Source organism: Cricetulus griseus, chromosome 2, assembly GCF_003668045.3.
Source record: "Cricetulus griseus strain 17A/GY chromosome 2, alternate assembly CriGri-PICRH-1.0, whole genome shotgun sequence".
Taxonomy (NCBI): domain Eukaryota; kingdom Metazoa; phylum Chordata; class Mammalia; order Rodentia; family Cricetidae; genus Cricetulus; species Cricetulus griseus.
In genome coordinates, this window is record NC_048595.1 from 6,922,489 (window position 1) to 6,944,302 (window position 21,814).

At 46.3% G+C, this 21,814-nt stretch overlaps 1 protein-coding gene across 1 annotated transcript; it reads left to right on the plus strand.

The window, feature by feature from the left end:
* The first annotated feature begins 12,410 nt into the window (after nucleotides 1–12,410).
* Nucleotides 12,411–18,252, plus strand: Rbp7 (retinol binding protein 7). Its single transcript, XM_027398138.2, has 4 exons — nucleotides 12,411–12,483; nucleotides 14,051–14,229; nucleotides 15,189–15,290; nucleotides 17,946–18,252. The coding sequence occupies exons 1-4, from the start codon at nucleotides 12,411–12,413 to the stop codon at nucleotides 17,994–17,996; spliced, it is 405 nt and encodes a 134-aa protein (XP_027253939.1). The 3' UTR covers nucleotides 17,997–18,252.
* Nucleotides 18,253–21,814: the final 3,562 nt, after the last annotated feature.

The following is a 21,814-nucleotide window of genomic DNA, read 5'->3' on the forward strand; positions in this document are numbered from 1 at the left end:
TGTCCTCCAACTCACAGAGATCCACCTGCCTCTGCCTACAGAGGGCTGGGATTAAAGAGATGTGCCACCACTGGGATGCACCACCACTGCCTAGCAACTTTGCGTCTCTTAGGTAAATTTCTTTTCTGAATTTGGTAACAAGGGAAGCTAGTCTTCAGTTTCCATCAGAGACCTGAGAAGGATTTATTACCTAAGTAAACAGGAAGTGCAGAGCAAGCAACTTCCAAAACTAAGAAACAACAGAGACATCTGGCTGCCTGGACAGTCACCCCAAGGTTCCCCTGCAACATTGGGGCATCCATCTTCAGCCCATGGGCCTAAAATATCTGACAGACTTTTCTGTGGATTAGGAATTTTGAAGCAGTATCCTAACTTGTCTGGGCAAAGTTTGGCAGTTGTCTTATGTCCTGCTTATCCAATTTGGACAACATTCTGTCAGCAGTTGAGGCAAGGGCAGATTCTTGCCCAAATGGCTAGCTTTTGCCACGAAGAAAGCAAACTCCATATGGAGGTTCTTTGATGCCCATCATCTTCTCTGAAGTAAATTGGTGCTGTTAAGAGCAGATATTTCTCACAGTCATGAAAATACTTATGTTATTATTACATATTGAGTGCCATATTCTGTAGGTCTTTGAAGTATTTGAAGATCACCTATCTAACAAATTTTATATTTATTTATTTATTTATTTATTTATTTTGAGACAGGGTTTCTCTGTGTAGCTTTGGAGCCTATCCTGGCACTCGCTCTGGAGACCAGGCTGGCCTCGAAGTCACAGAGATCTGCCTGCCTCTGCGTCCCGAGTGCTGGGATTAAAGGCATGTGCCACCAATGCCTGGCCAACTATCTATCTAAATGTATCTCTGTATGACCTTGAAAACATATCTATGTTTTCATGACTATAAGTTTGTTATAGATGACTATTTGTCTTAGATTTTTATTGCTGTGAAGAGACACCATGACCACAGGAAGTCTTACAAAGAAAACATTTAGCCAGGCGTTGGTGGCGCACGCCTTTAATCCCAGCACTCAGGAGGCAGAGGCAGGTGGATCTCTGTGAGTTCGAGGCCAGCCTGGTCTCCAGAGTGAGTGCCAGGACAGGCTCCAAAGCTACACAGAGAAACCCTGTCTCAAAAAACCAAAAAAAGAGAAAAGGAAACATTCAACTGAGGTGGTGGCTTACAGTTTCAGAGGTTCAGTCCACTATGATCCTGGCAGGGAGCCTGGTGGCGTGCAGGCCAATGTAGTGCTGGCTACATCTTGACAAGAAGGCAGCAGGAAGCTGACTAACTGTCACACTGAGTGAAGCTTGAGAAAAAGACCTCAAAGCCCATCCCTACAGTGACACACTTCTGCCAGCAAGACCACACCTACTCCAGCAAGGCTACACCTCCTTTTTTCATTTTTTATTCATTTTACACACCAACCACGATTCCCCTTCCCTCCTCTCCTTCCCTTCAACTCCCCCTCCCTCACTCCATCCATTCTCAGAAAGGGTAAGGTCTCCCATGGGGAATGAACAAAGCCTGGCACGTTCTGTTGAGGCAGGACCAACCCCCACCCCCGCAAGGCTCCTCCTAATAGTGCCACTCTCTTTGGGGGATATTTTCTTTCAAACTATCACACTATTAATCTGTGTTTCTTTAGTCTTAATAGCTTTCAAGGATTAAAACAACATTTTAAAATGATCTGTATATGAACAATACCTTAAATAAGCATAGAACATAAATACAGTATAACTAAAATAACTTTACATTTTTATCCATATACAATAATCCATACCAATGTGAAATATTTGAGACTAGTAATTGCTGTTTTAGTTGGGAAGTAGATTCAATAATCTACCCTTTTGTCTCATAATTTCTATATCATATTCTCCCTTTTTTCCTTCAGAAAGAGATCCTTGAATCTAATCTCCTTTGTTTAGCTTTTTTTTTTTGCCATGACCAATAAAACTTGTTACCAACCCCCCTAAACAATAACAAACATCCATAACCCACCCAATGACCAAAAACCATTCACCATACCTCTTGGGATTGTGGGTGCTAGGTTCTTTAGTCTGCTTCCTGTTGTCTGGGAGCGATGGCATCTTTGGGGACCCTGAGAAAATTAGGATAATGGTCAAGTTCTGGGAGAGATAGCTATAACATTTGTTATTCAATCCCTATGCAATGGGGATTCACAAGACTTATCTGGAGTCCTGTCTGGGGTAGTCTGTGAGGCTGGACCATCTCAGCCAGCAGTCTTGAAGCTGTTCGGTATGCAGAATTCTGAGGAAACTGCAACAGAGCCACTCTGAGAGGCTGGATCCCTATGCCACCTGTTTTAATTGGTGTCTGTTTCTCTAGCTCTGAGAACACACAAACTTTCAAAGATAACATACATATCTGCATTAACACAAGTATACTCTAGGCAGCCAGAGATGATTTTTTTTTTTTTTTGGTTTTATGTTTGAGCAGGTAAAATCAACTGTCTTGTAGTTTTCCTAGGTTTATTTCTTTATGTCTGTGGTCAGGATTTTCAAGGGGGTCTCCTAAAATCAAACCTAATCCTCTTTAACCTTGAACAAGTACCCAGCCTTTTTCAAAAGATTTATTTGTTTATTTTATGTATATGAACGCTTTGTCTGCATGTATGACTTTATGCCAGAAGAGGGCATACAATTCTACTAGAGATGACTGCAAGTCACCATGTGGTTGCTGGGAATTGAACTCAGGACCTCTGGGAGAACAACAGCCAATGCTCTTAACCATCTCTCCAGCCCCAAGACCAATCTTAAACCTCCATGTCAGCCACACTGCATGGCTCAGCTTGGCTTATGTCACTGGTGGCTGGTGTCACTGGTGGCTGGTGTCACTGGTGGCTGGTGTCACTGGTGGCTGGCTCCAGCCTCCAGGCAGCAGCTCCATATGCTGCAGAGCACCACCAGACTTCAGGGCTAGGAAGCTACATTTGGTTCCTTGTTCAGAAATTTTCTTAGCTCTCTTAGGTCCCTGTTTGGATATTTGAGTCCTCATAGAAGGGTTTTTCTTTTTTTTCTTTGTTTGTTTGTTTCTTTCTTTTTTTCTTTTTTGTTTGTCTTTTGGGGTTTTTGTTGTAGTGGTGGTTGTTTTTCGAGACAGTGTTTCTATGTGGCTTTGGAGGCTGTCTTGGAACTTGCTTTTGTAGACCAGGCTGGTCTCAAACTCACAAAGATCCGCCTGCCTCTGCTTCCCAATTGCTGGGATTAAAGGCGTGCTCCACCAACGTTTGGTTTATAGGATTTTTCTTAGGGCTGCCAGCTCACAAAGAAGTAACACAGAGTCGTATTAATTGTGAAAACTTGGCCTTAGCTTAGGCTTGTCCCACTTGCTCTTATAACTTAAATCAGCCCATATGTGTTTAGATCTATATTCTTTTATGTGGCTCGGTTACATTTACTCTGTAATGTCCATCCTGCTCCCTCAGCATCTGGCTGGTTTCTTCTTCCGAGAGCTCTCTCTGTCCAGAAGTCCCTCCTAAAGTTCAAATAAAAATTTGAATATCATGAGGTTCTGATGTGAGACAGGACTAAGTCAAACCTGTCCGGCTTTAGCAACTCCTTGGTGGTACCAGGACCGTGCATTTCTAAATAGAGAGAGACAATTGAGCCGCAGTGTGTGTGCATGTTCACGAGTGTGTTCGAGTGTGTGTGCTCACGAGTGTTCGAGTGTGTACTGTGACTCAAACACAGGCTTTATGCATGTTGGACACAAGCTCCACCACACCATGTCACATCTTTTCACATTTCCACTCAGCCCTGGTACACACTTTCTTTTAGTTGTATGCAGCCCAAGCTGGCCTTGAACTCCCGATTCTCCACACCTGTTATTTTTTAAAATAAGATTCTGGACTTTATGCCTGCCAGACAAGCACTCTACCCCTGAGCTATATCCTTAGACATTTGTGTGTTTAGAGACAGGGCTAAGTTATTGAGGCTGGCTTTGAACTCATTCTGTAATCTAGACAGTCAGACCTTTAACAGTCAGTCCTCCATTTCAGACTCCAGAGAAGCTGAGATCGCAGGTATAGGCCTGCACCCCAGGTATGTCTCTATAATGCAGGAGAGAGAGGAGGGGAGAGGAGGGAGATGGGGGAGGGACAAAGTGGGGGGAGAGACAGAGGGAGAGAAGGGTATACCGGCCCAGTTGCCCCTTCAACACATGCCTGGGAGATTGTGAGACAATGGAAAGTGTCTGCCTTGAAGGTGGATTTCTAGGGCGAGGCATCCAAGTATGTCGGTCAGCAGGTCCCCTTCAGAGTCCCTTGCTGACACCTAGTATTGCCTTCATGCTGACCGCTGTTGGTATGCAGGGAGCCACAGAAGTGCCAGACCTGCCCTCTGCCACCAAGTTTCAAACAGTGGTGTGAGGAGAAAGTTCTTAGATTTGGGGCATCAGTCAGGACCTTCTGGCCTGTTGCACTGGTGCCTGGCATGTGCTGGGGGGAGTGTCTTGATTCTGTTTGGACAACTCGGGGAAAACAATCCCTCCTAGCGTACCCTTTTGTACACTTGTCTCCAGTCACCCCTTCTGTTTCTCTACCATTTCTGCCTGTGGGCCTCACTAAGCCTAAGTGTGTCTTATGGTGCACTGTGTTTCCCAAAGCAAGGGGAACTGCCCAGGGAGTTTTCAAAACAAACAGTAAACATAACAGTCATGCTGTAAAATGGATACTTCCAAACTCACACAAAGCTAGTAAGAGTTTAATGGACTGTCACTCAGCTTCCGTGGACATTCTGACAAACGTGCTTACCTGTGCCCCTATCCTCGTGGTTTCTTTCTACTGGCTATTTTGGTAGAAGTGTAAGACAAGATCTTGTATAGCCCAGGCTAGCCTCCAACTCAAGATCCTCCTGCCCTAGTCTCTGGAGTGCTGAGGTTACAGACGTGCTCTCAGACTGTACTTGGCATTCTCTTCAATCTGTTTTGCCTCGAGACAGGTCCTCTAGCCCAAGCTGGGCTTAAACTCCCTGTGTAGATGAGGATGACTTTGAACTTCTGATTCTCCTGTTTCCACCTCCTGAGTGCTGGGACTGCAGGCCTGAGCTACAACCATGTCTGGTTCAGCCAGTGCTAAGGATTTCACATATGCTAAACATGCCCCTACCAACTGAGCTACATCCGAAGGCATCTATTGGTGTCCTCTGAATACAAACTCATATGTAGAATTTCACCTATCCACACCTCTGAGTGAGGAATGCTGGTGAATGCACATTGAAACAGTTATACCAAAGACCAGTCGGAGGATGTGAGAAGCAGAAAAAAGATGTTTTATAGGAATCTTATGAGAGGGGCTGGAGAGATGGCTCAGAGGTTAAGAGCACTGACTGCTCTTGCAGAGGTCCTGAGTTCAATTCCCAGCAACCACATGGTGGCTCACGGTGCTAGTGACTGCAGTTCCAGGGGATCTGACAAAGTCTTCTGGACTCGTGGGAGTACATGTGCTCACAGATGCTCACATGTGCTTACATGTGTTCATAACCTTCTGACATTTTATATGTGTAATTTAAAAAAAAATCTAGAGAGACCCCATACAATATTATATGTATAGTCAGCACTAATATATTGAGCACTTAAAATTTACTAGAGGGAGGCAGGCAGGCGTTGGTGGCGCACGCCTTTAGTCCCAGCACTCAGGAGGCAGAGGCAGGCGGATCTCTGTGAGTTCAAGGCCAGCCTGGTCTACAAGAGCTAGTTCCAGGAGAGCCTCCAAAGCCACAGAGAAACCCTGTCTTGAAAACAAAACAAGGGCTGGGGAGAGATGGTTCAGAAAACCAAAAAAAAAAAAAAAAAAAAAAAGAAGAGAAGGAGGAGGATGACGACTGACGACGAGGAAATTGTTGTTCAAGGCCAGCCTGGCTGTTTGACACCTTGTCTCAAAATAATTCACTAGAGGATAGATTTCTTTCAATTTGTTCTTGCCACTATAAGATAGTGTGAAATAGAAAGTGCACAAAAGAAACCATTTGTCTCTTTCAGGCCAAGTTCCCTGTGAGGAGGAGCCAGCTGCATGGGAACACAGCAGGTTCCCCTGGTAGAAATGGTTTTGTAGCCCACATTCAGGGGCTTCTCTTGTGTCCAGCTGACTTGTAAGGTGCGTACATGAGGGGAATGTGGACTGAGGAAAGGAATAGACAAGAGACAAGAGATAGTCGTGAGGGCAACTGGTGGATACCAGGAATTACCAAGTGTATTATTCAAAGCTCTTTTATATCCCAATCAAAAGAGGGGGAAGCAAAAGACTTCCTTACCAAGATACAAAGACCAAGCAAGCACAATTACCTTCTCAGTACCCAAAGCATCAAGTAACCACACCCTGAACCAAATATCCTGTAATGGAGATAAGACATCCATTAGTTTAGCCACACCTCAGGCCAAACATTCTGTTGTTTAACCTTGAAAGAGCAATAGTGGGTTTGAACTCTCTGACCTTAAGTCAAGATGAAGCAGAGCCATTTTTATGGGCCCCAACAAAATGGGCCACCTGATATCTTTCCTAAGTAGTGTGGCCGAGCAAGACCAAGGGGCTAAAGGCTCTTTGTGTTGGTCCCCAACTGTCCATGTAGGTTATTTAGGGTCCAAACTTCACCACAAGCAACAAGCTTTACAGGGGTGGCAGAGTCCCCAGAACAGAATTCACGTGTTTTGTGCCACAGTATTGTGGAGAGAACAGTGTTATGTTTTTGTTTAAATTAGAAATAAAGAAAAAGAGGAAAAGAGGCAGATGAGACATATTAAGCAGTTTATTATAAGCCCGGCAGAGTAGGGAGACTAAGAGAGAAGAAGAACAGGGGTAATGGCTGACCACCATGGACAGCCGCCATAGAGAGGCAGAGAAAGCGCGTAGGTGAGAGAGAGCAAAGAAGAAACAGAGAGTAGAGAGAGAGCAGCAGGGAAGTTGTAGCTTTTAAAGGGAAGACTGTGCATGCACACTGAGGTTCCACACATGCCCAGAGTCCTTACGCAGGCCGTAATGCGTGGTGGGTGACGTGGTGATGACGTAGCACGTTTTCCTGTGCGTGCCCTGACTGTTGTCAGGGGGCAGGGTCCATCTCTTAAAGAGGTAGAGCCAATCAGCATCAAAGCCTGAACCTTTCAAATAGTATTTACAAAGTAGCATTTTGTTCAATTCAAATACCTGTCGCTGTGGATACACAAGTTAAGTCAGAGTTGAGTCAGAATGTCACCCTCAAGTAGGTGACCCAAGGCAAGACAGTTGCTGAAGGAGAAAAAGCCTCAATTTATGTTCTTTCTGTGTCAGATAGCTCTGCCTTAGGAAGCTCGAACCCAAGTGACCTAAACAATAAAGACCTTTGTATTCAGAAGCACAGATGTAGGGCAGAATTCAGGGCTTGTGCGAATGAATCACCAGAGTTATCAAGATTCCTGCCAGTCACAATGCCCTAGTTCTGTTTCCCTTGAGCTGCAAGGTAGCCACCAGGGCTCCTGCCACAGAATACAAGCCACCTGCCTGCTTAGGTTGGGTTGTGGAGAAAGGCTGAGTCCCCAACTGCTTTGTTCAAATCAGACATCTCTCAGCAGCCCATCGTAATTCCCCGCTTGGTACAAGTTGGTTGAAAGCTTCATATCCTTAAAACCAATCCTTGGCAAAGGAGATGAACCTACAGTGAATGGGTTAGCCTTAAACTAACTTGGGTCTATCCCTGGAATCGAAGACACTCCCTTGATAATATTGTTTCCTGGCAGTAGGGAAGAGAGGTTCTCATGGTAGGAGGGTCATCACCATGCCCATGGGTTTTCTTAGATCAGCATCACATTCCAGCAAGGGACAGAGAGTTCCCACTCCAAGTGTCCTCATCAGTTCCCATCCAGTTCCTATTGAGGAGGAGTTCTGCGCGCAGGTCAAGAACCTCTTCTTGTCTATACATTTATGGTAGTCACTAGCATTAGCACAGGGTATGTAGGCAAATAACTTCCTTCTTTGATTTTCTCCCCTTTTCAGTGATAATTTCTGGTCCTTCCAAGTGTGAAACTCTCAGAACTGAACAAGAGAAAAGTGATGCTGGAGCCTATGAAACAGTTAAATCTCTGTCCCCTTCATCAGCAGTTCAATCCCGTCCATAATAGGTGGCCTTTCCTCAAGCTGGCCCAAAGCCATAGCAACTGGCACAAAGGCTAAGAGTATTATTAGTTACATCTTTAGGTCAGGCTTTGGAACAATAAGATAGTCAAGTCTAGGAAGTAGGTACTGTTCTGTTCATGTCCTGTTCCATACTCCAGAAGTCTGGGCAGAGTTCATGGTTGTGTATCCCTCACTTTTCAAGATGTGCCTAAGCCAGCTGATTGATGTGGGATCATCCACTGCCCTTTCTGGCACGTTGCTCCCACCCTGGCTTCTCACTAAAGCGGCCTTTTTCCCTTAGAAAAGGTCACATTCATTCATTCAGTCAGTTAAGCATGTATTGAGCACTTTCCAGGCATAGCGCAAGGCCTGGGGACATGAGCCGTGAATGAACAGTCTCTGCCTTGCAAGGGAAAAGGCAGTCAACTAACAAGGGAAACAGGCGAGTACTAGTTATTTCTGTGGCCAGATGCCTGTGAGAAGCGATTTCAATTTCTCTTGTCTTCTCTCTCTCTGCATTGGATATTGAACCTAGAGCCTTATGTGTCCTAAACTTAACCCCAAGCCAACTTTATTTCCTGAACTATGCTGGTTTGTTGCTGTTGTTGGAGGAGGAGATTAGACACTAATTCTGTTGATCCACTTTGGAGCAGCCTGTATGATGGAACGCTGTGAATTGGACAGAGAGATGCTTTCAAAGTTCGGGGGGAGGGGGAATGTTTTGTTTTTTAATTTATTTGTTTGCTTTTGGTTTGGTTTTGGTTTTGCTTAGTGTTTTAGACAGCGCCTCATGTAGCCCAGGCTGGCCTCAAACTTGCTAATAGCTAAGGGTGACCTTTGAAACTGTAGGCATGTATCCTCATGCCTTATTTATACAATGCTAGGGAATGAGCCCAGGGTCTGTGCGAGCAAGGCAAACGCTCTACCAACTGAGTTAGAACCCCAGGCCTAGAAGTCTTTCTATTCTAAGTTAGTTTCAAGTTAATTCTATCTAGTTGATGAATTTGGTTCACTGGCCTCAAGGACAAGTTCCAGATTGCAGTTTCAGAGTCAAACCCTATGTCTTGGGCCCTTCATTAGTCGTGGGATACTCACCTCAGCTTCGTGGGGAAGAACTAGGATGTGGAGGGATGCCAGGTGTGTCTACTCGGTAATTCCTCTCTGTGGAGAGCAGTATTGGAAGAAACAGCTCCTCCTTAGAACTGGAAGGCAAAGGCACTAACCAGGCAAAGAGCAGGGTACACTGCCTCAGAAAGAGGGGTGACCCCGTGCAAAGATCTGAAGGAGAGAGCAAGATCTCTACCAAAACTAACACAAAAAACGAGATTGTGGGGCAAGAGAGATGGCTCCGTGGTGAAGAGCACTTCCTGCTGGGTTCTGTACCCACTGTCCAGATGCTGACTGACAACCAACCACTCCTAACTCCATTCAGGGATTCTGATGCCCCCTTCTGGCCTCCATGGGCACTGCACACACACAGTGAGTTTTGCCATCCAGGCAAAACACTCATGCTCATAAACTAAAATAATTAAATCTTAAAATAAAAAAGGGGGGGTGGTTGGGATTCATAACCTGGAAGAGGCAGAATGTAATTCTGCCAGGGAAGTATCAAGAAGCCAGGTCAAGAAGCACCGGGTGAGAGCCTGGGGGTGAGGGAGTCTTACTGGTAGAGTTCATGCTTAGCTTTGACAAGCCTGGGTTCATCTCCAGCAATGCCCCCCCACCCCCCGCCACTGCCGCCTCCACTGGTGTGCGCAACACACACACACACACACACACACACACACACACACACACACACACAAAGCAAGAACTAAGGAAGAAGAAACATGCAATGAAGGAAGAAGATGACAACATTGGGGATCATAAACAGAAAAGATGTGAGTCTCAGGGTTTGGGGTGTGAGTGTTGTACTGGCTGGTTTGTGTGTCAGCTTCACACAAGCTGGAGTCATCAGAGGAAGTAGCCCTCATTGAAGAAATAAATACCTGCATGAGATCCAGCTGTGGGCATTTTCTCAGTTAGTGATCAATAGGGGAGGGCCCAGCCTATGGTGGGTGGAGCCATTGCTGAGCTGCTGGTCCTGGGTTCTTCTATAAAATGTGGGCTGAGCAAGCCAGTAAGCAGCACCTCTCCATGGCTTCTGCATCAGCTCCTGCATCCAGGTTTCAGCCCTGTTTGAGTTCCTGTTCTGACTTGCTCCAATGATGGACTATGATCTTGAAGTGTAAGCCAAATAAACCCTTTCCTCCCCAACTTGCTTTTTGGTCATGGTGTTTCATTGAAGCAATAGAAGCCCTAACTAAGACAAGTGTTACAGGTGTGTGTGTGTGTGAGTACAGCATGCTGTGGAGGTCAGAAAACAATCTTGAATGTCAGTACTCAGGCACTTTCCAACTTTTGTTTGAGACAATCTATCATTTGCCTGGAACCTCACCTCACAGAACAGGCTACTGCTCATAAACCTATGGAGCTGCTTCCCGGGTCCTGAATCCACTTCTTTTTGTTTGTTTGTTTTAAAGGTTTATTTTATATGTATGAGTGCTTTTGCTTGCTTGTATGTATGTGAACCACATTGGGTGGCACCCCCAGAGTCTAGACGGCCCAGCATCTGATCCCCTGGAACTGGTTACGGATGGTTTGGAGCTGCAGATGGTTGTGAGTGTCCACCTGGGTGCTGGGGTCTGGACTCAGGTCCTCTAAAAATCTGTAAGTGCTCTTAACTGCTGAGCCATCTCTCCTCCACCCCCCCAACACCTTCTATTTTTCATCTTGTAAGAAAGGTTCTTGTCAGGCAATGGTGGCACACACCTTTAATCCCAGCACTGGGGAGGTAGAGGCAGGAGATCTCTAATGTAGCTGAGGATAGCCTTAGACTCATGTTTCTCCTGCCCTATGTCCAAAGTTCTGGGATTAGAAGAAGGAACATGGTTGTAGGCCTTGGAGGCAGTGTATAAGGATGCTGTCTGTGGCTGGTGCTGTAGGTTAGTCCACTCTTCTCCTCTCCCCTTTTGCCTTTCTCTGCTGTAGAGGCTAAATCCTGGAGACTATACCTCCCAGGCCGCCTTGCAGTTAGCTGTGGTAATTACCATGTTGGGTAGGTGAGAAGTAACTGTGCTAAAGAGGTTTCTGCTGAGGGGAAAATGGTGTGTGCTATTTCCTACTCTTTTCCACCTGGCTGATATCTGAACGCCAAGTCATGACAGTGAAGTCAAAACCAGAGGCAAAAGGTCACCAGGATCACAGAGACACACGTTCTGTGTCATGTAGGTGTCTAGTGATCACAGAAATGCTGGGTAAGAAGCTGGGATGTGGTTTAGTTGGCTTTTACCCATGAAGTTCTGCATTAAAGCCCAAGTACCACGTATACCACGTAAACCAGGTGTGGTGCACAGGTGTAATCCCAGCAGAGACAGCAGAATCATAAACTCACTAGGCCATCTTTGGCCTACATGGTGAGTTAGCAGCCTGCCTGAGCTACATGAATCCCTGTCTCAAAAACCAGGCAGGTGATAGACAGCAGATGTACTTCCTTGCTTTAATATGGGTGATTATTGAAACAAACCCACTGGGCGGTTGTTTACCCTTTAATTTACACGCCTTTAATTCCAGCACTTGGGAGGCAGAGGCAGGTGGATCTCTGTGAGTTCCAGGCCCGCCTGGTCTCCAGAGTGAGTTCCAGGACAGTCAGGTTTACACAGAGAAACCCTGTCTTGAAACACCCCCCCCCAAAAAAAGTACTAGCTGTCTTTCAGAGGACCTGAATTTGGTACCCAGCATCCATGGGGTGGGGTCGGGGTGGTGAGTGAGGCTGCAGACTGCCTGTAACTCCATGTCTTGGAGACCTACCCTCTTCTGACACTGGCACACACCCACATAGGCATATGCACATAAACAAAAATTTCAAAAAATTAAATCTGAGCAAGGTAAAAGTTTATTAGGATGCCTGTGTGTTGCCTTGGGCCTATGCATATACTGTTATTTGCAGTTAACACAGTATTTAATGCCATGAGTCTGAAACATTTCTTTAGTCATTAACATCGAGGGAGAGGAACAACTATGTGTTCAGCAGGGAGTCCCTAGGGAAATAGGGTTTGCCAAGGTAGGGTGTGACAGGAGCGGGGATGGACCAGAAGTGGGCGGGGAAGGAAGCTAGGAGGGAGAGCCAGCAGGGTGCTTCCAGGGCTCCCCCACCCCCACCCCCACCCCAGCTTCGCTGTCCCCTCCGTCCCGGCCCCGGCCCCGCCTCATTGACAATATAGGGCAGCACAGTCTGTGACTTTCAGGCTTTGGCTGCCGACCCCTGACCATGCCAGCAGATCTCAGCGGCACCTGGAACCTTCTCAGCAGCGACAACTTCGAGGGCTACATGCTGGCCCTGGGTAGGACCTGAGGCAGCAAAGGGGACAAGGGAAGGGAGCAAGGCTCTAGCCTCGGGTCTCGGGGTTGAGCGAAGGCAGCCTGTCCTGTCTTGTCTGTTCCAGGTCCTCCTGTCTCCCGTGGGTTATGCTCTTGGCTGCTCGGTCCTGCCCTTGTCCCTGAGTCCCCGCACCCGTCTTCAGCCCCTCTGTCTATCTTCTTTACTCTTTCCCCTTGTCTCCTCTGCTGGACAATCGTCCCTGCCCGCCCCTCTGCGTCTGTCGAGTCTCAGGTGTGCCTGTATTCCTGTCTATCCAATTCTGAGTGGGGACGGTAGGCCGGGATCTGGCTGGGGCTCCTGGGCAAGGCGGGGAGGGCCTCTGAACCAGGCTGACAGCAGCTACAGTCTTCTCCTCCGGAATTCAGTTCGCGCTCCAGAGCAGGGCCTGCTCAGCTGGTAATGGAGACCACTGCGGACTCCTGCAGATGAGTGGGCAGAGTCAGCCTGGGCTGCCCATGAATGCCGTAGGGAGAGCTGAGCCCTGGACCCTGAACTCCCTGGCCTGGGGTGCATGGGCCCATGAGAGGAGGCTGATTCCTGTCCCTGCTTCCCAAAGGACTCTCAAAGGATACGTTACTGCCCTGGCAGGCTGAGTCTGTTGGGCTGGCTCTGATTTCACAGATTTGGCAGATTTCAGCATCTATTATTACCTGCTGACTCTTGTCTGCTTGGCAGGGCTTGTTCTGGGATTTATTTGTTTGGGGTTTTTTGTTTGTCTGTTTTGAGACAAGGTGTCCCTTTGTAGGTCAAACTGGCCTGGACCTCATTATGTAGACAAGGCTGGTCTCTGACTCCAGGAAGTCCTCGAGTCTCAGCCTCCCAAGTATAGGGATTACAGGCCTAAACTACCACATCTTGGTACACTTGCTACTTGACAAACTCTTCCTTTTGCCTTCAAGTAAGTAGACCAGACTCCCACACCTGGACCCCAACCCAGTGAAAGTGATTTGTTTGTTTGTTTGGTTTTTGTTGTTATCATTTTTTTATTTGAATTAGAAACAAGATTTATTTACATGACAATCCCAGTTCCCTTCTCTCTCCTATCCTCCCCTACCACCCCCCCTGTTGTTGTTGGTTTTAAGATTGATTTATTTATTTATCATGTGTACAGTGCTGCCAGAAGAGGGCACCAGATCACATTACAGATGGTTGTGAGCCACCATGTGGTTGCTGGGAATTGAACTCAGAACCTCTGGAAGAGCAGTCAGTGCTCTTAACCCCTGAGCCATCTCTCCAGCCCCTTATTGTTGTTTTTTGAGACAGGGTTTTTCTGTGTAGCTTTGTAGACTACCCTGGCCTCAAACTCACAGAGATCTCCCTGTCTCTGCCTCCCAATTGCTGGAACTAAAGGCATGCACCACCACCACCCAGCTCAATACCACCTTCTACTCAAAGCAAGTTCAAAGACAGCCTGTAAATGTAAGATCCTATTTTAAAACAAGTCATCCTCTGACTTACACACACACATACCCACTCATCAATAAATATAAAATAATAAAATTAAAAATAGAATGACAATAACTTTCCAGGTATCGACTTTGCAACTCGTAAGATTGCCAAGTTGCTGAAGCCACAGAAGGTGATTGAACAAAATGGAGATTCATTTACCATCCACACATACAGCAGCCTAAGGAACTATCTTGTTATATTCAAGGTTGGAGAAGAGTTTGAGGAAGATAACAAAGGCCTGGATAACAGAAAATGCATGGTAAGGGGCTAGGGTGTGGCTAAGTGGTGGAGCTCTCACTTAGCATGCATTAGGACCAGGTAAAATTTCTAATGCAGCCAGGCGTTGGTGGCGCACACCTTTAATCCCAGCACTCAGGAGGCAGAGGCAGGCGGATCTCTGTGAGTTCGAGACCAGCCTGGTCTACAAGAGCTAGTTCCAGGACAGCCTCCAAAGCCACAGAGAAACCCTGTCTTGAAAAACAAAAACAAAATTTTTCTAATGCTTCAGAAAAAGAAAAGAAAGAACATGGCTTGTGATGGGGGTGTCCTTCTGTATCTGTGTTTCTCTTACTGGTTGATGAATAAAACACTGGTTGGCCAGAGCCAGGCAGGGAGTATAGAAGGGCTATCTGAGGAGAATTCTGGGGAGAGGACACAGAGAGCCGCTGAAGGAGTAACAGGGCCAAGAATTCTCTGGTAAGCAAAGACCACATGGAAATACTTAGATTAATAGAAATGGGTTAATCAGATGGTGGTGGTGCACGCCTTTAGTCCCAGCACTCAGGAGGCAGAGGCAGGCAGATCTCTGTGAGTTCGAGACCAGCCTGGTCTGCAAAAGCTAGTTCCAGGACAGTCTCCAAAGCTACACAGAGAAACCAAACCTCTATCTACAGGCTTGGGGCTAGAGAGATGACTCAGTACTTAAAAGCACTTGCAGCTCTTGTAGAGAATCTGGGATTCAATTTCCCAGAATCCAAATAGCTGTTCACAACCACCTGTAACTCCAATTTCAGGGACACCCTCTTCTGACATCTGTGAGCACCAGACATGTCCACAGTACTTATGCATACATGTAGGCCACACAAACACATAAAATAAGAACATTTTTTTCAATGTAACATAGGCTATTAATTTCACAAGGTTAACTTAACATACATTCTACCTGGTGATATGCAGGGATCTTACCAGAGCAAAGCATTGTTTTCTCTCTTCACGCAGAGCTTGGTTACCTGGGAGAATGACAGACTCACTTGTGTACAGAAAGGGGAGAAGAAGAACAGAGGCTGGAGCCACTGGATTGAAGGGGACCAGCTCCACCTGGTATCTACCATTTTGTTCTTTGAAAGCCATTTTTTTGGGGGGGAGAGAAGTTGAAATCTCTATTTCTCCATTTTTATTTGTATGTGTGCCTCTCTGTATGTGTGTGTGTCTCTCTGTGTGTGTGTGTGTGTGTGTGCATGTGTGTGTGTGTATGTGTGTGTGTGTGTGTGTGTGTGTATGTGTGTGTGTCTGTGTGTGTGTGTGTGTGTGTGTGTGTGTGTGTGTGTGTGTACCTGCAGATAGTATGTGCACCACACACAGGCAGAGTCTGCAGACACCAAAGGTAGGGACTCGATCCCTTGGAACTGCAGCTACAGGTGGTTGTGAGCCGCCCAATGTTGGTGGCGGGAACTGCACCCTCCTTTGCAAGAACAAGTACTCTCAAACACTGAGCCATCTTTCTATCCCCTTGTTCTTATTTATTTATTTATTTTTTACTATTTATTATTTTTTCTTGAGACAGGGTTTCTCTGTGTAGCCTTGGCTGTCCTGGAACTTGCTCTGTGGACCAGGCTGGCCTCAAACTCACAGAGATCCGCCTGCCTCTGCCTCCCGAGTGCTGGGATCAAAGGTGCAAGACACCATCATGCAGCATAGGTTTTTATTTTTATCTGCATGGGTATTTTGTCTATGCACACATGCCTGAAGAGACCAAGGAAGCCAGAGGAGGGATTAGATCCCCCTAGGACTTGAGTTAGAGACAGTTGTGACCCACTGTGTGGCTGCTGGAAATTGAACTGGGGTCCTCTGGAAGAGGCTCCAGTCCCAGAAAATGTTCTTTTTTGTTTGTTTGTTTTTGCTTTTCAAGACAGGGTTTCTCTTTGTTCTGGAGGCTGTCCTGGAACTCCCTCTGTAGACCAGGCTGGCCTCGAACTCACCTGCCTCTGCCTCCTGAGTGTTGGGATTAAAGGCGTGTGCCACCAATGCCTGGCCAAAAATGTTCTTTTTTATATTAATGCATAGGAGTGCTCTATTTCATATATGCCCACATGACAGACAGGGCATCACATCCCACTATAAATGGCTGTGAGCCACCATGTGGATGACAGGAATTGAACTCAGGACCTCTGGAAGAGCAGTCAATGCTCTTAACCACTAAGCCATCTGTACAATCCTCCAGAAGATGTCCTTATATTGAATTAAAAGGCAAATTATCCAGCCTAGTTTACAGAGTGAATTCCAGGACAGCCTTCAAAGCTACAGAGAAACCCTGTCTCAAAAAAAAAAAAAAAAAAAAAGACAAATTATCCTAAGCAGAACATGAAGGTAACTTCCAAAGGTCTAAAAAAAAAAAAAAAAAAAAAAAAAATGGCCGAGAAGGTCAGGGTAACAGTCCATGGCTGCTTCTTCTGGTTCTAACTCCAGCTCAAGGGGATCCAACACCCTCTTCTGACCGCTGAGGGTAACAGCACTCATGTACATGGACACACACATAAACACCACTAAAATAAAATAAATCATAAAAGAATATTGTATAGCTTTCTAGCCTTTTTTTTTTGGTTGAATTCACCATGTATTTATAATTTTTACTTTATTTCTTTGGGGTTTTGGGTTTTTTGTTTGCTTTTGTTTTGTTTTGCTTTGCTTTGAGACAGGGTCTCTCTGCATAGCCCTAGCTGTCCTGGAATTCATTATGTAGACCAGACTGGCCTCAAACTTAGAGGTCTGTCTGCCTCTGCCTCCTGAGTTCTGGGATTAAAGGCGTGTGGCACTACTCTAAGATGAATTCACCATATATATGTATACATATATAACATATATAAGACCCGGATGCTTCATGTTCCATCTGGATGAACAACATTTTAATAAAACACACCCTTGATTTAAGTATCTAAGAATACTGTTTCAGGGGCTGGCGGTGTAGCTCAGTTGGTAGAGTACTTGCTCAGCACTTGCAAAACCCTGAATCTGAGCCCACATCTGTAAACTCAGCAATTCTGCAGGTGGCAGCAGAAGCATCAGAAGTTCAAGGTCATCTCCAACTACAAAACAAGTTGGAGATGACCTTGGACTAGATGAAATCCCGAGAATGTAGTGTTTCAGGGTGGTCTCTGCTGTTGATAAAACTCCAGTCCATGAGCCTGGGTCTTGTCCCCTGGAGAGGTCAGGGGTGTGGCTCCCCAGCTGCCCCAGGCTGCTTTGCTGCTTTACTCCTCACAGAAGAGGCATTGATTTGTTTTACAACCAGAACTTCAGGACTGCAGGTTAGAGCACAAACCAATCAATAGTTCTAAAACACAATCTAGAAGGTATAAAATTCTGCTTTTAGAAAGTATAAAATTGGGGCCAAGCATAGCACCGAAGCCTTTAATCCCAGTGCTTGGGAGGCAGAGGCCAGCAGATTTTTCTGAGTTTGAGAGCAGCAAGGCAATTCAGAGTTCCAAAACAACCAGTGCTATGTAGAGAGACCCTGTTTCAAAAAAATAAAAATATTAAAAAAGTATAAAACTGCCTTTGTGTGTGGGTTTACACTAACTCTAGGAGAGAACATCTAGATTAAATTGTTGATACCCATCTCATGTCAGAGCAGGAGAAATAAGGGCGAAGACCCTACATTGGTATCAGGAGGCAAAATCCCCACACAGTTGGTATCAGACATGCTGAAAATGTGTGCCAGCTTCTTTGTCTTTCTTTTTTCTTCCCTTCCTGTCACAGGAAATGTTCTGTGAAGGCCAGGTGTGCAAACAAACATTCCAGAGAGCCTGAACCATGTCCAGCCTTAGAGCCCACCTGAGTGCTGAATTGCCTTGCAGAAGGAACAGGTGTTGATCTGTCTTGGTTTGAAGAAAGGCATTGTCACTGGAAGGATGTCACCCAGCCTGAACTAGAAGATATTTGCCTACAGGACAACTTCAGCTTCAATAAACTTTTCCAAGTGATGCTTTTTTTTTCTTTCCAAATTTAACATGAGCTCTCTCTCTCTCTCTCATATATGTTGAAAGACTTAAAAATTAGCAAAGAAATATAGCCCAGAAACTGACCAAGGCTACTACTATGACTTAGTGCCTGGAATTTACCAGCCACCAGCAATTGCTCCCTTACAAGGCCATAAGATAACTGGGTACCAAGAATTCCCAGATAGCCACCCTCCCCAGGGGCTCATGAAGGAAACAGATTGCCCCACTGGCCAATGTGTCAATCATTAACAATTAAGGGTCCCTGTGAAACAAAGAGATAGCTACCATTAGTTAGCACATCCTGAGGTCTGCAGGTTTTACAACTGGTGGTGTCAGGAGGCTATCTGATTCCCAGGCCTCCCCTCAAGACAAAGGGCTTCCTAGGAACCCATGACTCTGGTCTCATATTCAACAGACAGAAAGTCAAGGCCCCTCTCTAAGCTTATGGTTTTGCCTTTAAAGACGCCTGTGCCTGGGGGACCGGGCTGCTCTCTAGCCTGAATGCTGAGAGAGCCCGTTTGTACAAACGTCTACCTTTCATTAAAGCCTCTTGCTGTTTCCATCAAGTTTAAACCTCCTCCCTGGTGGTTGGGGTGGCTGCAGTCCTGGGAAAAGATTCTGGAGGCCTGAGCTTCCGGGGGTCTTTATATAATATAATATATAATATATATATATATATATATTATACATTATATATAAGTGTCTATATATATATTTGAGACAGGGTCTTACTGTGTAGACCTGGCTGACCTGGAACTCACTATGTAGACCAGGTTGGCCTTGAACTCACATGTTGGTCTGCCTCTGCCTCCTGAGTGCTGGGATTAAAGACATATGCCACCAGGCCAGGGCCAGCACAACCCATTTTTAAGGATTGTTTGAAAACCTGCTCCGTGTACAAACTACACACCAGGGAACAGGACATAATCCCTGCCCCCAAGGCTAGTGAGAAAGGTTGATGAAGTAGCTTCCTAAGATGGACAGGTGGTGGCACTGGCAAGGAGTCACGTAATAGATGTGGCCTTTATGCAGGTGCAAACATGAAGCACTTAGCTGAAAGGCCAGGGGGAGTGTAACAGGTTATTGTTTCTCCATAATGAAACATGGAGAGTTTTTATTAAGTGTGAAAGTAGCTTAGGCCTGTTCCCAACTAGATCTTAAATTAAGCTGGGTGATGGTGGCCCATGCCTGTAATCCCAGCACTTGGGAGGCAGATATCTGTAAATTTGAGGCCAACCTGGTCTACAGATTGAGTCCAGAACAGCTAGAGCTGTTACACAGAGAAACCCTGTTTCCAAACAAAACAAAAAACCCCAAACTTTAATTAACCCATTGATGTTAATCTAGGTGCTACTACGTGGCTCTTTACTTCTCCAAAGGCAATGTGTCATACTTCATCTGAGTCTGTCTGGTGAATCCTGGCCTAACTATTGCCCATTCAGCTTTTAAATTAATTATTTATTAATTAATCAGAAGTTGCCTTATGCAGACCAGGTAAAAGAGAGGCACATCTTCACAGCATACCAAAAGAGTTGGTGGCACACGCCTTTAATCCCAGCACTCACAGGGCAGAGGCAGGTGGATCTCTGTGAGTTCGAGGCCAGCCTGGTCTACGGAACGAGTGCCAGGATAGGCTCCAAAGCGACACAGAGAAACCCTGTCTTGAAAAACCAAACCAAACCAACCAAACAAACAAACAAAAATAGGGTATCCCACAACAGGAGAGTTCAAGGGAGTTGTTTGTTTTGCATAGTATCTCGTGCAGCCTTGAATTTGTTAAGTCCCTAGGCCTCAGCCTCCTGAGTTCTGGGAATCCAGGCACACTACACATCTGCCAAGCACCTCCACGTGCAGCCAGGAAGGACGCTTGAAGGACTTCGAAGTTAACCCAGCAACAGGGTACAACAGGGTATGTGTGGGTAGGGTGAGAAGGAACTGGAATGACAAGGAAGGTCAACAAGGAGAGACCTCGAATGGCAAACTTTCAAAGTCAGACTTTGGGTGGATGGAGAGAGATGGCTAAGATCGTGGGTGCTCTTCCAGAAGACCCAGATTTAATTCCCAGCATCCACATGGCAGCTAGCAATTGTCTGTAAACGTAGTTCCAGGGTATCCTATACCATTTTCTGGCCTCTTTTGGCACCAGGCATGCATGTGGTACATAGACATGCATGCAGGCACAATTCCCATATATATATTTGTGGTCAGCAAGATTGTTCAATGGGCAAAGGCTCTTATTCTCAAGCCTGACAATATAAATTCAATCCCCACATGGTGGAAGGAGAGAACTGACCCTCACAAGTTGTTCTCTGACCTCTACATGTATATCATGGCATGCATGTACGCACACACACACACACACACACACACACACACACACCACACCTGGACTGAACTAAATAAAGGTCCTTAAGCTCCTGCTACACACACACACACACATACACACACACCACACCTGGACTGAACTAAATAAAGGTCCTTAAGTTCCTGCTACAACACACACACACACACACACACACACACACACACACACACCCCACCCCACACCTGGACTGAACTAAAGGTTCTTAAGCTCCTGCTACACACACACACACACACTCACACACACACACACACACACACACACACACACACACACCACCACCACCACCACACCTGTCTTGGTGGGCTGTAATCCGGAAATGTGAGCCAGCACAAACCCTTCTTTATCTTGCTCTCCTCAGGGTATTTTGGTCCAGTAATAGAAAGGTAGGGGACCTGCATGATCCGAGAGGAGATAGGGCCGTTGGTGAGGGAGGCGCTGGAGATGCAGATAAGAAAACCCCACTGTCAGGCAAGGACTCTGGTCTGGAGGGAAGCAGCCATTTTAGCCGTGGAATGCACAGCCCGAGGTAACTGCAGAGCGATGCTGGGAGGTGAGGACTCTGGGAACTCGCCAGCTGAAGGAGGGGGAGGGAATCTCCTAGGGCGGAAGGGAATGTGGTGGGAGATGGAAGCCAGGCTGCCGCTGGGGTGGGGGTGGGGGTGGGGCAGCGGCTACACAGCTGGGTACCAGTAGATGGGGGGTGGGGGGCGCTGCAGGGGGATGTGCCAACCTGGGGGACCACCCAGATGGATGGGAACGCCATTCCAGAGCCTGGTGAAGTCCCAGCCTCGGGAGACCCAACACAGCTAACACTCCCGCCATGGTGGCCAACATAAGCGCAGTGTATACTCTTCGGCTTTAGGATCAGAGTTCACTGACACTTTAGCTTTCCTTTTCTTTCCTGGCTGTCCAGGTCCAGGCTGGCCTGGAGCTCACCGAGATCCGCCTGTCTATGCCGCTCAAGCGCTGGGATTACAGGCGTGCGCCACCAACGCCCGGCGATATTTTACCATTTTATTTGTAAATATATAAAAGAAACACGATGTTGGTCACCTTCACAGAAAATGCTAATTTTGCTGAAAGTCTAGAAACTGAGGCTTCGGGGGAGGGGGGCTTTTTATGTCCCACAACAGGGTGATTTTCCTCTCTTTCTATCCTGCCTCAGTGGGACTCAGTGAAGATTTAGGGAAACAGCGTTGAGGCCTCAGCCCCACAGTCTATGCCTGGAAATATCCGAATACTTCTAGGAAACAAAGGAAGGA